Source organism: Colobus angolensis, unplaced genomic scaffold (genome assembly GCF_000951035.1).
Source record: "Colobus angolensis palliatus isolate OR3802 unplaced genomic scaffold, Cang.pa_1.0 Scaffold511, whole genome shotgun sequence".
NCBI classification, from domain to species: domain Eukaryota; kingdom Metazoa; phylum Chordata; class Mammalia; order Primates; family Cercopithecidae; genus Colobus; species Colobus angolensis.
Window position 1 is genome coordinate 243661 of NW_012118611.1, and position 13421 is coordinate 257081.

Sequence of the window (13421 nt, forward strand, 5' to 3'; positions counted from 1 at the left end):
TTGGGGCCTAGAGACATGCCCCTTGGCCCTAGGTGGCCCTAGGGTGCCCAGGCAGCTAGAGGGAGGAGCCTGCGCTCATTGAAGGCCTGGGGGCTTCCGTGCCTCTTGTGGGGAAGCAGACCTGAGGGGCTGGCCCTCTCATCTCACTGGGGAAGGCGGCTTGCTTGCCCCGAACCCTATGCCACCTAGCCCTGCAGGAGGCCACAGAAGCAGCATAGGGACTGTGGGACTGTTGGAGCATGTGTTCAGGGGATTAAGCGTGAGACCATGGTGGGGGACTGTCCTGTGCTGTCCTTGGGGAGGGCACTGAGCCCTGGAGGTCTCATCCTGTTTGGCTTCAGCCTGATGGCCTTTCTCCAAGGTGATGGAACCAGGTAGGGGTGGCCAGGGAGGCTGCATCAGGGAAGGCCCTGCAAGATGGTGTGGGGTGACCAGAGTGGGTAGGCACACAGGATGCAAGGCCGTGATGGTCTTTTCTGTGAAGACAACCAAGGCTGGGGCTGGGCCAAATGAGAAGGAGAAGGGCATGGACCCGAGAAGCCCACAGAAGCAAGATGCAGAGGACGTTGGACGGGGCAGGGGAGGAGCCTGGCTGCCATCCTGCCCCAGCTCTGGCCTCGCTTCAGCCCTGTCCTCATGGCTCTCTGGACGCCTGACTCCAGGCCCCCATCCACCTGCGGTGAGCAGCAGGGACTTGGATGAGATTCCCCCAACCCAGGCCTCAGTTTCCCCAGATGCACTATCTGTCCCTTTAGGAAAAGTTCCTTGATCGGGGACCTGAGGACTGGGCTGGAGCGAGGCCAGGGCTCGGGCAGGTTGGCAGCCAGGCTCACACCCGTAATCCCAGCACTTTGGGAAGCTGAGGCAGGAGAATGGCTTGAACCCAGGAGTTTGAGAGCAGCCTGGGCAACACAGCAAGACCCCATCTCTACCCCAAAATAAAAAAAAATTAGCTGGGCATGGTGGCATGCACCTGTAGTCCCAGCTACTTGGGAGGCTGAGGTGAGAGAATCACTTAAACCCAGGAGGTTGGGGCTGCAGTGAGCTGTGGTCGCACCCCTGCACACTGCAATCCAGCCTAGGTGACAGAGCAAGACCCCATCCAAAAGACAAAAAAAGAAGAAGCGGTTAAAGTGCTTCATAACAGAAGAACCCCAACACCTGGGGGAAGGGGCTTGGGTGATCATAACACCTGGGGGAAGGGGCTTGAGTGACCCACAGAGCTGGCTCTTGTAGCAGCCAGTCTAGTCTGGTCTGTCTCGGGTACTGGCTGCTTCTGCCCCTCCCTCCTCCACCTCCTCCTCCTTTCCTGTCTTCTGCCCCCTCCATCCCCCTCCTCCTCTCCTTTCTCACCCCCTGCTCCCCCTCCTCCCTGTCCACTGAGGAGCACAGGGCACCTGAATTTGCCATCACAGGCTAACCATGGGAAGCCTCTGGCTCCTGGAACAGATTCAGAGCAGGAGGAACCTTCCAGAACCCATTCTGTGCCTAGATTCAGACGGGGAAACTGAGGCCAAGCAAGAGGTAGGCTTGGCCCAGGACCCCCAGTGCATGGAGCCACTGGGATTCCAAATCGGAGTCACTGGGGCCTAGCCAGTTCATGCCCATGTGATGGGTACCCTTCACGTTGCACAGCCAGGTTGGGGTCAATCCCTGGGGGTCTTGTTGTCAGCATGCATCTGGGCCTCACCGGGTGCCTCCAAAAATCTGGTGACTGGAGGTTGGGAGCTGGTTTCCTGGAGTGCAGGTGCCCCCCCGGGGCAGGGGCCGGGGCCAGTGAGGTCCCCTGTGAAGGGGCCTGGCACCCTCGGGCCCAGCAGTCTCTCCAGGACGGATGTGATCTCCTGGTCCACTCGCTCCAGGGTGGTGTCTGTAGAAGAGGCAGATGAGTGCAGAGCAGGTGAGACCCAGGGGTCTGGGATAGCTGCAGCCTCCAGAGGGGTCTCCAGGAACCCTGTCCCCCTCCTCAGAGACTGCCCAGGTGGTCCAACATTGGGCTCCTCCCCACCCACTCCCCTCTCAGGAGACTGCCTGGAGGTGGAGGCCTGGGATACAGAGAGGAAAAAAACCACAGACCTATGCTGCAGGCAGGCACTTCCTCCTCCTAGACTCCCTGCGAACTCAGGCCCATCCTCCCCGGGAACCTTTGAGAGTGTCACCACCTCTAGGGAGCAGCCAGGCCTGGATACCCGCCCCAGGCCCTGGCTCTGCCACTGACCGCAACCCCCCACCAGGGCTGGCCTCTCCTCAAACCTGAGCACAGCCTGGTGCCAAGGCGAGAACCAGAGGAAGCTTGAGTTCAGTGGGTGTCCAGGTGGCCATGACCGTGGACCCCTCTCTGGGGATGGGCCCTCCCTCCCAGGGCAGCCCCTGCCTGAACTCGCCTGTCAGGGGCTTTCTCTCCACCTGTGACCCAAATCTGCCCTCCCTTCCGTCTGCAACCCCAGCCTCGGCTGCCCCACCTGGCCCCTTGCTGGCTGCAAGAGACTCCTCTAGAGCCCTGCTGGGCATGGTCCCCACTGGCAGCTCCCCCTCAACAGCCTCCCCGTCCACCTGGCCATCAGCCAGGCACCTCATACACGGGTCCAGCAGGTCACCTGCCCCAAGCCTCCCGCCTTGTTTGTGTCTTCAAGCCCTTGCTGAGGGCCCTTGCTGCATCCCCAGTCGCCAGCCTGGAGAGGAAACCCGGGCTGCTCTCTACATTGCCAGGGCACCCTCCTCTCTACCCTCCTCACTCCAACGCAGTCAGCAGGACCCCTGGGCCAGCCTCGGAGCTGGAGGGCTTGGGGTTGTCCTCTAATGGTGCTGGGATCGTCCGGCCAGAGACAATGAAGTTGATCCCTGATGCTGAGATCCTGAGCCCCACGGGGTCACCACATCCCCACGTCTGCCATGACAACAGGCCCAGCTGTCCAGGGCTGGGGAAGGCCTGTCTGGTACCCAGCATGCTAGGAAGGAGCATGATTGGCTATTCTGGCCATGCCGTGTGCCCCTGTGAGTGGCCCCTCCATGATGGGAACCAGCTGTCGCAGGTCCACTCAGGGACCCCAGGGTGGGCCAGGACTCCACAGGCAGTGGCCAGCCAGGGGACCTCACAGTCAAGGGCAGATGAGGGTATGGGCTCCCCTGAGGGCTGCAGGTGGAGGGGACCCAGGGCTGCCCAGTGGGGAGGCAAGGAGAGTCAGAGAGTTGTGCAGGAAGCTACTTTATTCTTGCTGAGAGACAGGCTGCTGCCCACACACAGACCCCATGTCCACCCTGCAGAGAAGGCCAGGAGGGCCTGCAGAGCTGGGAAGCACCCACCCAAGGGTCTCAGTCACCAAGACTGCAGAAGAGGCAAGGCCATGCCAGGCCTGGCAGCTGTGGCCAGGAGGGATGGACCAGGCCCATGTGGAACAGGACAAATGCCCAAGGCCACATCCTTCGTCCACAGTCCTGAGGCTCCTGCCAGGCTAAGAGGAAACAGCCCAGAGCTCAGGTCTTTGAGCCAGTCATTCTGACGTTACAAGCGCCACCCAGTCCTCCTGGCTGAAGTTGAGTGAGGTAAGAAGGGCCCGGGACCAGTGACAGGGAAGCCCTCAGGAGGCTCCTAGGGGCTGCTGCTGAGGCTAGGCAGCATCCTAGGCCTCAAGGGCATGCCCCTCTCCCTGCTGCCCCAAACTACCACGGCAGCAGCATCAGGGCTGTGCCCCCTCATCCCCATCCTTGTCTGGGCAGATGTGAAGGGTGACCGTCTCCCCCACTGTCCCAAAGTTGACGGTCTGGGTGGAAAGTTCTGTGGTGAAGCTGCTCTGACCACTGTCCACAGAACGCCGGATGCGAGTGCAGAAAGACTGCGTCCAGGGAGCACTGCCCACAGGTCGAGCCGGGGCCTCCCGCAAGAGGAAGGAGGTGCCCTCAAGGCTACGGACCTGGGGTCTTGGTGGTGATGCCCCACGGAGCTCAGGCCTATAGAGGCCGAGAGGGCCTCGGGGACCCAGTGCATGCCCCACACTGAGCATCACAGGCTGCCCCACCGTGGGCTCCCCGATCTCTCTCTGGATCACCGAGACCTCGCAGGGAGGGTCATCAGGGGCGCTGGGCCCAGGGCCACCACAGCGGAAGGTCTCCCCTTCCCCAGGCACGTAATCTTCCAGGTCAGCCAGTGTCAGCACGCGGCCATTGTGCGTGAGGATCTTGGGGTCACGATCCCCAAGGCTGTGTGTGGCCTGGGACTCCTCTGTCACAAAGGCATCTCCGTCTTCCCCCTCTTCCTCTCCCGCCTCCTCCATGGTGCACTCCTCCTCCAGGGTGACGCCGGTCTCCTCCAGCTCCAGGCTGCCCACGTCAGAAACAGCCCAGTCCACACTGCCTCTGGCATCCATGCGGAAGACGAAGGGCTCTCTGACGCTGACCATGGCTGTGCCCTGGGCCCAGGCCTCCTGGGCCAACAGTTTGTTGTTGGAGTTGTTGGAATTGGGGTCCCCTCTGGGGGTCGCACGGGGCAGCGTGAAGAGATGTCCTGATGAGCTCCTGGGCACCTCTCTGGTGGGAGACACACCCTGCGGGCCCATCTTCTTCACCTGGACTTCAATGGTCTCCTCCACCTCCACCCACTTGGGCTGGGACCCCGAGAGTCTGGGCAGAGCTGGAGAGTGGGCCTCGGCCTCTGTCACGTACAGTGTGGGCACCACGGGTTTCTGGCCTGGCTCTGCCTCAGGCCTGCGGGGCTGGCCAGCCCCTGGCAGGTACAGCAGGTCAGGGGCCAGTAGGCCCGGCCTCAGCGGGCTGGCAGAGCAGCGGGAAGGTGAGCGGGAGGGGGACTTGCTGGGGGACCGTCGTTGGCCACGTGGGCTCTTCACCACAGTGGTGATGGTCTCTTCTCTGGGGGAAGGAGGAGAGGGCCCGAGAAAAGATGGGCTCTTACGCCAGGGCAGCGTAAGAGCTCAGGTTATTGTACCAGCAAGCGAGCGGTGAGAGTGCACAAAGAACTCTTACACATGCATGTGAGCCCAACCTGTAGAGTCCCCCACCCCCTGCCATAGAACCAAAGAAACAAAGCACAAGATCCCATGTGGCCAACCTCAGTCTCTGGTGTGCAGATCTGAAAACAAGAGGTGAGGTACGTGGGGAGGCCCGTGCCGCACTGCAAAGGCAAGTGCCTCCAAAAACTGGGTCACATCCTGAGTGCAGTGGCCCCAGTGATAGTCTCCCCTCCAGGTCCATCGCACCAGCAGGCTTTGTGCTTTGTATCATGGGGGACGGTGAGTGGCCAACTCTAAGAGGGCAGGGACTGCACACCCTGAAAATCCTCAGCCAGGGATAGGCTGGACAGCTCATGCCGCGGGGGTGGGGTGGAGGCTGAGCTCAGACCTTTTCTCCTAGCCTTTGGGTCTGAGAGTGTGAGGCCTTGAAAGGCTTTAGGCAGGCCAAGAAAGAAACCTGGCTGGATACCTGGTCCCCAGACTTGGCTTGGCCGTGATGAGCCATGTGCCATCAGACAAGCCCTTCCTCCTGCCTGGTTCCATCTCCCAAAATGGGACTGGGGTGGAGTGATGGAGGCAGAATGCAAGGTCGGCTGTATGTGGCTGTGCATGGAGCACTTTGCAAGTTCTCTTGTCTGACTCTGCAGTAACCTGGGAGAGGGTCTGATCCCACTTTATAGGGGACAGAGAGGCTCAAAGAGGCTCAAAATCTGCCTGGGGCCAAGAGGGAGAAGTGCAGCAGTCAGCCCAGGTCCTCCTCTGGTGCCCGGTGTCCCTGACCTTGCTGAGCACTGAGAGCAAACTGGCCGGGCGCGGTGGCTCAAGCCTGTAATCCCAGCACTTTGGGAGGCTGAGACGGGTGGATCATGAGGTCAGGAGATCGAGACCATCCTGGCTAACACGGTGAAACCCCGTCTCTACTAAAAAAATACAAAAAACTAGCCGGGCGAGGTGGCGGGCGCCTGTAGTCCCAGCTACTCGGGAGGCTGAGGCCGGAGAATGGAATGGCGTGAACCTGGGAGGTGGAGCTTGCAGTGAGCTGAGATCCGGCCACTGCACTCCAGCCCGGGAGACAGAGCGAGACTCCGTCTCAAAAAAAAAAAAAAACAGGTAGGGAAGCAGAACGTGCTGAGTAACACACAACACGTATCAGTTCCCTGCCTATTACTCATTTTTCCCTCAGCCCTGCACTTCCCTCAAGCTCAGGACAAGGAATGTGGCATGTATGAGGTGACAAAGTTGTCACCAAGTGAGCTACTGCCAGCTGTCTTCTTTGTCCAAGCTACTGCCTCTCTCTTGTTTAGCTTTGCTTTTGTCTAATTCAGGGCTCCATCTGGAAGCAGTTGCTCCCAGGGATGAGCCCAGAGATGTGTGACCACCCCTTGGGGTGCACAGCAATGACAGGTCCTGCCTCCTCCAGCCCTCAGCTATTAAGGAGGGAGTGATGTATTCCACTTAACTGATGGGGAAGCTGAGGCTCAGAGATGTGGCCCACTCATGCCCACAGGCTGCTTTCCTGCCTCACACCCAGGCTCTAGGGCAGTACGCTTGTTGCCGAGAGCCTGGACCAGGCCCCATCTGCTCACCTCACATTGCCCGGTCTGCTGATGCAGGGTGGTAAGCTGAGTGCAGCCCAACAGGTGGATGGGGATGGGGACTCCTAAATATCCCCCCAAATGCTGGACTCACTGCTACCCCCACAAGGACACATGGGCATCCTGTACTGATACTGCAAACACAGCACATGGGGTCTGCCTCCAAGCCCTGTTTCCTTCTCGGGTCTACTGCCTCCCTGGTGCCTCTCCCTGTGTGGTCCACCCTTGGGTTCAGCGCTATGCCTATGCAGTTGGCTCCCTCCGTTCCTCAAGCTGAGTGGGTAAATTATTCTTGCATGGTGAGGGTTCCCACCTTCCTAAGCCTGGAACAGAGTGGACTTGTATGCTTGTAAATCACCTGGTCCTCCCTTCCCTAGGCATGAGTTGCCTCTGAAGCTTTGCCAGTGGGGCATTCTGGCTCCATCTCTGCTCCTCCATTTTCTTATCCATAAAATGTAGATAATAATAGTGCTCCCAAAGGGACAAAATGTAGAACTAATCTATGTGAGGCTCTGGCACCGTTGCATACCTCCAGGAGTGGGGTGCTCACGAGCATCCAGGCAGTCCCATCTATTGTGGGGTGGCATCATAGGAGCAACTTGCTTTAGGGAAGGAGGGAGAAAGCCAAGGAAGGGTTAACCCAGGATCTCAACAAATGTCTGGCAATGGGATTTTCCTATAATAGGGCCAACTGAAGGCCCCTTTTGGAGGTTGTAGGCCCCTTGAGAACTAAGAGTTTTCCCGTGCTGGAGCTTCTCAGCCATCTGGCTTTAGGAAACCACAGTTTTTCCTGCCTCCTGGCTTTTGCAAGCTCTTCCATCACTCCCACCTGCACACACCTTCTATTGGAAGTCCTCTCAGATTATTCAGGTCAAAACCAACCCTACATTTATGGGTTCACCCAGTTCTGGTCCTCTTGTGTTACTTCAGCAGCAGCAGCATGTGTGATTTTGCTAAATCCTTGAGGCACTGAAGGATGAAGAAAGGGACGGTGGGCGTGGCACTGGGGAAGTGGGATCTCCGCTGGCTTCCAATCATTAGCCACCCGGAGCTAACCTCCTCTCTTCCCTGAACTTCAGTTTCTCCATCTTCCAAATGTGAAAATCAGGCTTAGGGGACCTCTAAGGGCCCTAAGGCTGTGCTGTCCACTATGAGTGTACTATGTAAATTAAATTCAAATGAACAAAAATTAAAATTTAAAATTTGTCCTTCAATCACACTAGACACATTCCAGATGCTTCAAAAGACGCATGTAGCTAGTGGCTACTGTAGTGGACAGGGGAGATATAGAACATTTCTTTTTATTTTTTTCGAGACAGAGCCTGCTCTATTACCCACGCTGGAGTGCGGTGGCATGATCTTGGCTCACTGCAACTTCTGCCTCCCGGGTTCAAGCAATTCTCCTGCCTCAGCCTCCCGAGTAGCTGGGATTACAAGGGCCCGCCACCACACACGGCTAATTTTTGTATTTTTAGTAGAGACAGGGTTTCACCATGTTGGCCAGGCTGGTCTCGAACTCCTGACCTCAGGTGATCCACCGACCTTGGCCTCCTAAAGTGCTGGGATTACAGGCGTGCACCACTGTGCCCAGCCAATATAGAACATTTCTATCATCACAGAAAGTTCTGTTGGACAACACTGTTGTAAATCCCAGGGTGCTGAGGATTAGAATTCTGTCTCTGGCCCACTGAGGAAAGCAGCTCTCAGGCCTAGCACCTGATGAATCCCTGGATGAACCACTGTGAAGTGTGTGGAATAAGTCTACTCTGCTGAAACAGTGGGACCATGGAGTGTACTGAGGCCCTGGAAGAGACAGCTGTGAAGTGTGGAGGTAATCGAGGCCCCAGGGTAAGGCGCCTATGCAAGGTGACTGCAAGTACCTATAAGGTGCTGGCAGTCAGAGGGTGAATGTTATGTGAGCAGACAGGCGGCAAGCAGGTGGCTAGGCCACACAGGCATGATCCAGGCAGGTCAGTGGCATGCAGGAGGCACTGCAGTCAGAAGGAAGGTTAGGAACACGCCTGCACTTACATGATGACGGTTTTCTTGGGGACTTTAGTCTCTTGCTCAGTGACTACAAAGAAAACAGTTGGAATAGCGAGGGTTACAGACCAGCAGTGCCGGGGGCTGAGCTATCTGAGTGGCACAGCATTATAGTCACCTGCTAAGCTGCCCCTGGGCAGGCTGTCTACTCAGAGCCCCAGTTCTCTGGTCTCTGACATGGAGGTGACGATGCCTGTCCTGAGTGGCTGTGGAATGAGGGCTGAGGACAATGTGTCCCCTCGTGAAGGCAGGACCCACTGTCCCTCTCGAGGGTCTTGCAGGGTCTTGAGGGTCTGAGGGGAGAATGAAGACCCTACCTATGCTCCCAGCACAGAAATCCCAGCTTCTCCTTCAACCCATGTGCCAAGCAAGCCCTGTGAATTTGTCAGACCTACAATCCCACTTCTCAGACACAGAAACCAAGTCCTAGAAGGGAATACATGGCCTGTGGCTGCATAGGGAGCCAGCAGCTACACTGAGGCTGAGGTAGCTGGGGCCTCTGTTACAAAAAGTCCTCAAGAGAGAGGGACTCTGGAGTCCTGAAAGTGGCACACCTGAGCTTTGTGGCACAAAGCCACAGAAGTCCTGCCAAGAACAGCCCCAGGGGATGCCTGGGCAGGGTGCTGAGCTCCGAGTGAGCGTCAGCCCAAATCTCCCTATAGGAGCATCCTCAGTCCACATACTCCATAGTCTCTCCTGGTTTTCCTAGCTGCCTTCCTCCCCAGAGCCAGCAGGATGGGGCCTGTGGTTCCAGATATGGGATGGGACGCATCTGGGATCAGGCAGCTCCTCCTTTCAGTTCACCTCAAGGACTCCTCCTCTGCAGCTCCCGGGCAGAATCATCAGGACACAAAGATGGCCCTCTCCCAGCCCTAGCCAGCTGGCCAGTGGGTAGTCCACAGGCCACTAGCACCTTCACATCTCAGTGACCCTTCCCAGCACCCTGAGGGAAAAAAACAAGCAGGAGGCCCAGAAAAGTCAAGTAACGTAGCCTGGGGCACACGGCCTCACAGCTCTGGGTCGGGGGTGGGACACCGTCTGCTTTGCTAGATTGCCATGTGGAGAAAGGCTTTACACCTGTCTCAGATGAGAAGCACGTGAATTTCAGGGACTACCTGCATCTATATGTACACTTGCAAGCCACACGTACTGTGCATTTCTGGGCACACACATGTGCAAGTGTGTGTATGTGCATGCATGTGTGTGTGCATGCACATGTATACATATGTGTAAGTGTGTATTTCACAGGCTCCCCCTGGAGAGAGGAGTGCCCATGGGAGGAGAGAATGAAATCTAACCAAAAGGCTCTGTGTGTTTAGACTAAGCTGACCTCAGAGAAAGCCAAGGTGTCCACCACCTGCAGGCCAGTGATGGAAACTGCAGAGTGATGGGAAAATCCAGGGCCTCCCCACTCATCCTCCCTGTACTTGGGGCTGACAGCCAGGCACCTCTGGGCCCATATACTCTCTGGCACCTTCATTCATGTACCTAAACTGCCACCTGATCGGCTGTGGGCCAGAGTGAGTATTTGCGACCATGGGAGGAGTGCAGCCGTGCGCAGCGTGATCCACAAGCAAGGGGGCAGCGCCCGCCCCACAGAGGCCTGCCAGGGCCTGTTCGGGCTGCAGAGCTGCTGGGTTAAAGATGAAGCAGCAGGATAGGAGTTAGAAGCGGGGAGGTGTTGGCTCCAGCTTCAGGCTCTTCAAGGACCTGCATTCTTACCTCGCCGAGGTGCCAACACCCTGTCCAGCACTGGTGGCCTCTCTCCCCTGCCACCCCCTCCTCCAGACCCAGAGAGAGACTTGTGACAGCCAAGTGAACGACTGTGGAGGACACTCCTGTCACCAGCAAGAGGCAGCCCTGGGTGTCCCAGTGTCCCAGCTGGGCACCTCCCTGGCCGTGAGACACAAGACTCATGGGAGGCTGGGGTGCTGGCAGCTCCAGAAGCAGTTGTATGTGGTGTTGTGGCCACCAGTTGTGGGGCTGACGGAGGTCACAGGGCCCCCAGAGACACGTCAGACATGGGCACTGGCAGTCAGGGGTTGGCCAGTGCCCGTGGCACTGCGTGGGCTGAGGAACAAGGACATTTGCCCAGCAAGGGAGGGGTCTTCCTGAGGGTCATGGAGGGCATCAAAGATGGCCCAACTCTGCGGGGTCCAGATGGGCAACTGGCTTTCAGACACTGGGCACTGGGAGAGACAGTTGAGGTGGGGTTGCAGGAGCCAATGTTTAAGACTTGGAGGACACGTATTCCAACCCACAGTGGGAGTTGCAGCTCCGCCAGGTGTTGAACCAGCCTCCACTTGCATGTCCCCAGGGATGGGAGGCTCAAAACCTGTCCAGACGGGCAGCCCAACTGGGAGCCCAAGACGGATGCCCGATGACCCCCTTCCCATCCTGGCTGCCCCTGCCCTGAATAAAGCATCTGGGAGCCTGGAGGAATGAGGTGATGTGTCCCACCTCTCCCCCGGCCCATCACCTTCCATCTCTAGTGAGGTCATTCTGCAGCCCAAGGCCCTCCCAGGAACCCAGGAGCAGTCCCAGACCAGGCCAGGTCTCTCCACAACCAGCCCTACCCTCAGTAGAGGGGCCAGGCCCCTGACACTTGCCCCTTCTCCTGGGAGCCAAGCTGGGGCCCAGCGGCCTGGCCCTCTGCAGAGACGTCCTTCCTACTGTTCCTGCCACAACCTCCCCACTGCCTCCTGCCCACTGCCTCCTGTCCACCACCGGCGAGCTGCCCTGGGTGTAGGCCTGGCCTCTGTGCACAGGCTTCCCCTCTCTGGACCGCAGCAGGGCTTTGGGAACCCCGCTCACCCAGGGTGACCTCTCCAGCCTCCACTCAGGCTCTGGGCTCAGGGCCCACCCTCCACCAGCCCACACAGGTGCGGCCTCCAGCCAGGGGCTGGGACCTGTGCCTGGCCCGCAGCAGCCTCCTCATCTCCCATCTGTGGCTCTCCCTGCCCCACAATGCCAGCCCAGCCCTCCTCCAGTGTCCTCCAGGCAGCAGACCCTGACTGGGAAGGGTGAGAGTCTTGTCCCCCCAGACATGGCCAGGCCTGTGAGGGTCCAGCCTGGGTCTGAGCCATGGGGAGCTGCCTTGGTGGCGAGGACAGGGGTGGGACTTACCTTCCACTGCCCCCGCGAACTGCTCCCCGTGGCACTGCTCCCCGGCCTGCAGCGTGGGGCTCTGAATGTGCAGCTCTGCACTAGCTCGTGTGGAGCCCAGCCGGTTCACCAGCTGCAAGGACAGCAGGGCTGGCTCAGAGCCCAAGGCTTCTCACGGGCAGGGCCCTCTCCCTGTGGCCATGTTGGGAGCATGGGCAGCCTCCATCCTGGTGTGTCCCCCACAAGGGGAAGGGCCCCAGCCCAGCCACAGCATCCCTGGGGGACCCACATGGCCCTAGGGTCCCCTGCAGTGATGAGGATGCTCTCCGTCTGCCCTGTCCACGTGCAGTTCTGAGCATGGGACATGGGGCCAGAGCAGCCAGGGAACCGAATCTTTAACTGAACTTAACTTCATTTTATGTATGTTTTAAAACTGGGTCTCGCTCTGTGACCCAGGTTGGAGTGCAATGGCACGATCTCAGCTCACTGCAGCCTTCAACTCCTGGGCTCGAGGGATCCTCTCACCTCAATCTTCCGAGTAGCTGGGACTACAAGTGTGCACCATTGTGTCTGAGTAATTTTTTAGGTTTTTTTTTGCCTATGCATTTTCTTTTATTTATTTATTTTTATTATACTTTAAGTTCTAGGGTACATGTGCACAACATGCAGGTTTGTTACATATGTATACATGTGCCATGTTGGTGCGCTGCACCCATTAACTAGTCATTTACATTAGGTATATCTCCTAATGCTATCCCTCCCCCCTCCCCTCTCCCCACAGTAGGACCGGTGTGTGATGTTCCCCTTCCTGTGTCCAAATGATTTCATTGTTCAATTCCCACCTATGAGTCAGAACATGCAGGATTTGGTTTTCTGTTCTTGCGATAGTTTGCTGAGAATGATGGTTTTCAGCTGCATCCATGTCTTTACAAAGGACATGAACTCATCCTTTTTTATGGCTGCATAGTATTCCGTGGTGTATATGTGCCATATTTTCTTAATCCAGTCTGTCACTGATGGACAATAAACATACGTGTGCATGTGTCTTTATAGCAGTATGACTTATAACCCTTTGGGTATATCCCCAGTAATGGGATGGCTGGGTCAAATGTTATTTCTAGTTCTAGATCCTTGAGGAATCGCCACCCTATTTTCCACAATGGTTGAACTAGTTTACAGTCCCACCAACAGTGTAAAAGTGTTCCATATCTCCACATCCTCTCCAGCACCTGTTGTTTCCTGATTTTTTAATGATTGCCATTCTAACTGGTGTGAGATGACACACCAGTTAGACAAACATAAACCCTGTTTAAGAGACAGGGTTTCAATATGTTGCCCAGGCTGGTCTCAAACTCATGAACTCAAGGGATTTTTCTGCCTTGGCTTCCCAAATTGTTGAGATTACTGGCGTGAGCAACAGCACCTAGCTTTGGATTTAACTTTAGTTGATTTAAATTTAAATTTAAATCCCCATGCGTGGCTAGTGAAGGTATTAGTGCAAATCAAGAGCTCACTTGGGTCTCTGGCTTCCCCAGCCAGAGCGGTGTGGAGCAGGCTCCCCACAGGCTCACAGCAGCAGCTACATGGTGGGGGGTGGTGGCCGGACAAGTGCCCATGGAGGAGCTGGACAGAGGCCAGTGCCTGGGGTCTGGGGCACCTACAGTTGGCACACAGCCACCATGACCACCACAACCACTGCAGGCTTTGAAGGGCT

The 13421-nt window shown here is 57.2% G+C and overlaps 1 protein-coding gene across 1 annotated transcript in view; it reads right to left on the reverse strand.

Annotated features, from left to right (window-relative positions):
* OBSCN (obscurin, cytoskeletal calmodulin and titin-interacting RhoGEF) overlaps positions 1–13421 on the reverse strand; it is a gene marked incomplete at its 5' end in the record, with an annotated part of 166694 nt that overhangs the window by 14622 nt on the left and 138651 nt on the right. The window contains 2 exon segments of the mRNA XM_011960527.1: positions 1691–1870; positions 11729–11840. Coding sequence (XP_011815917.1) covers positions 1691–1870; positions 11729–11840 — 292 coding nt within the window.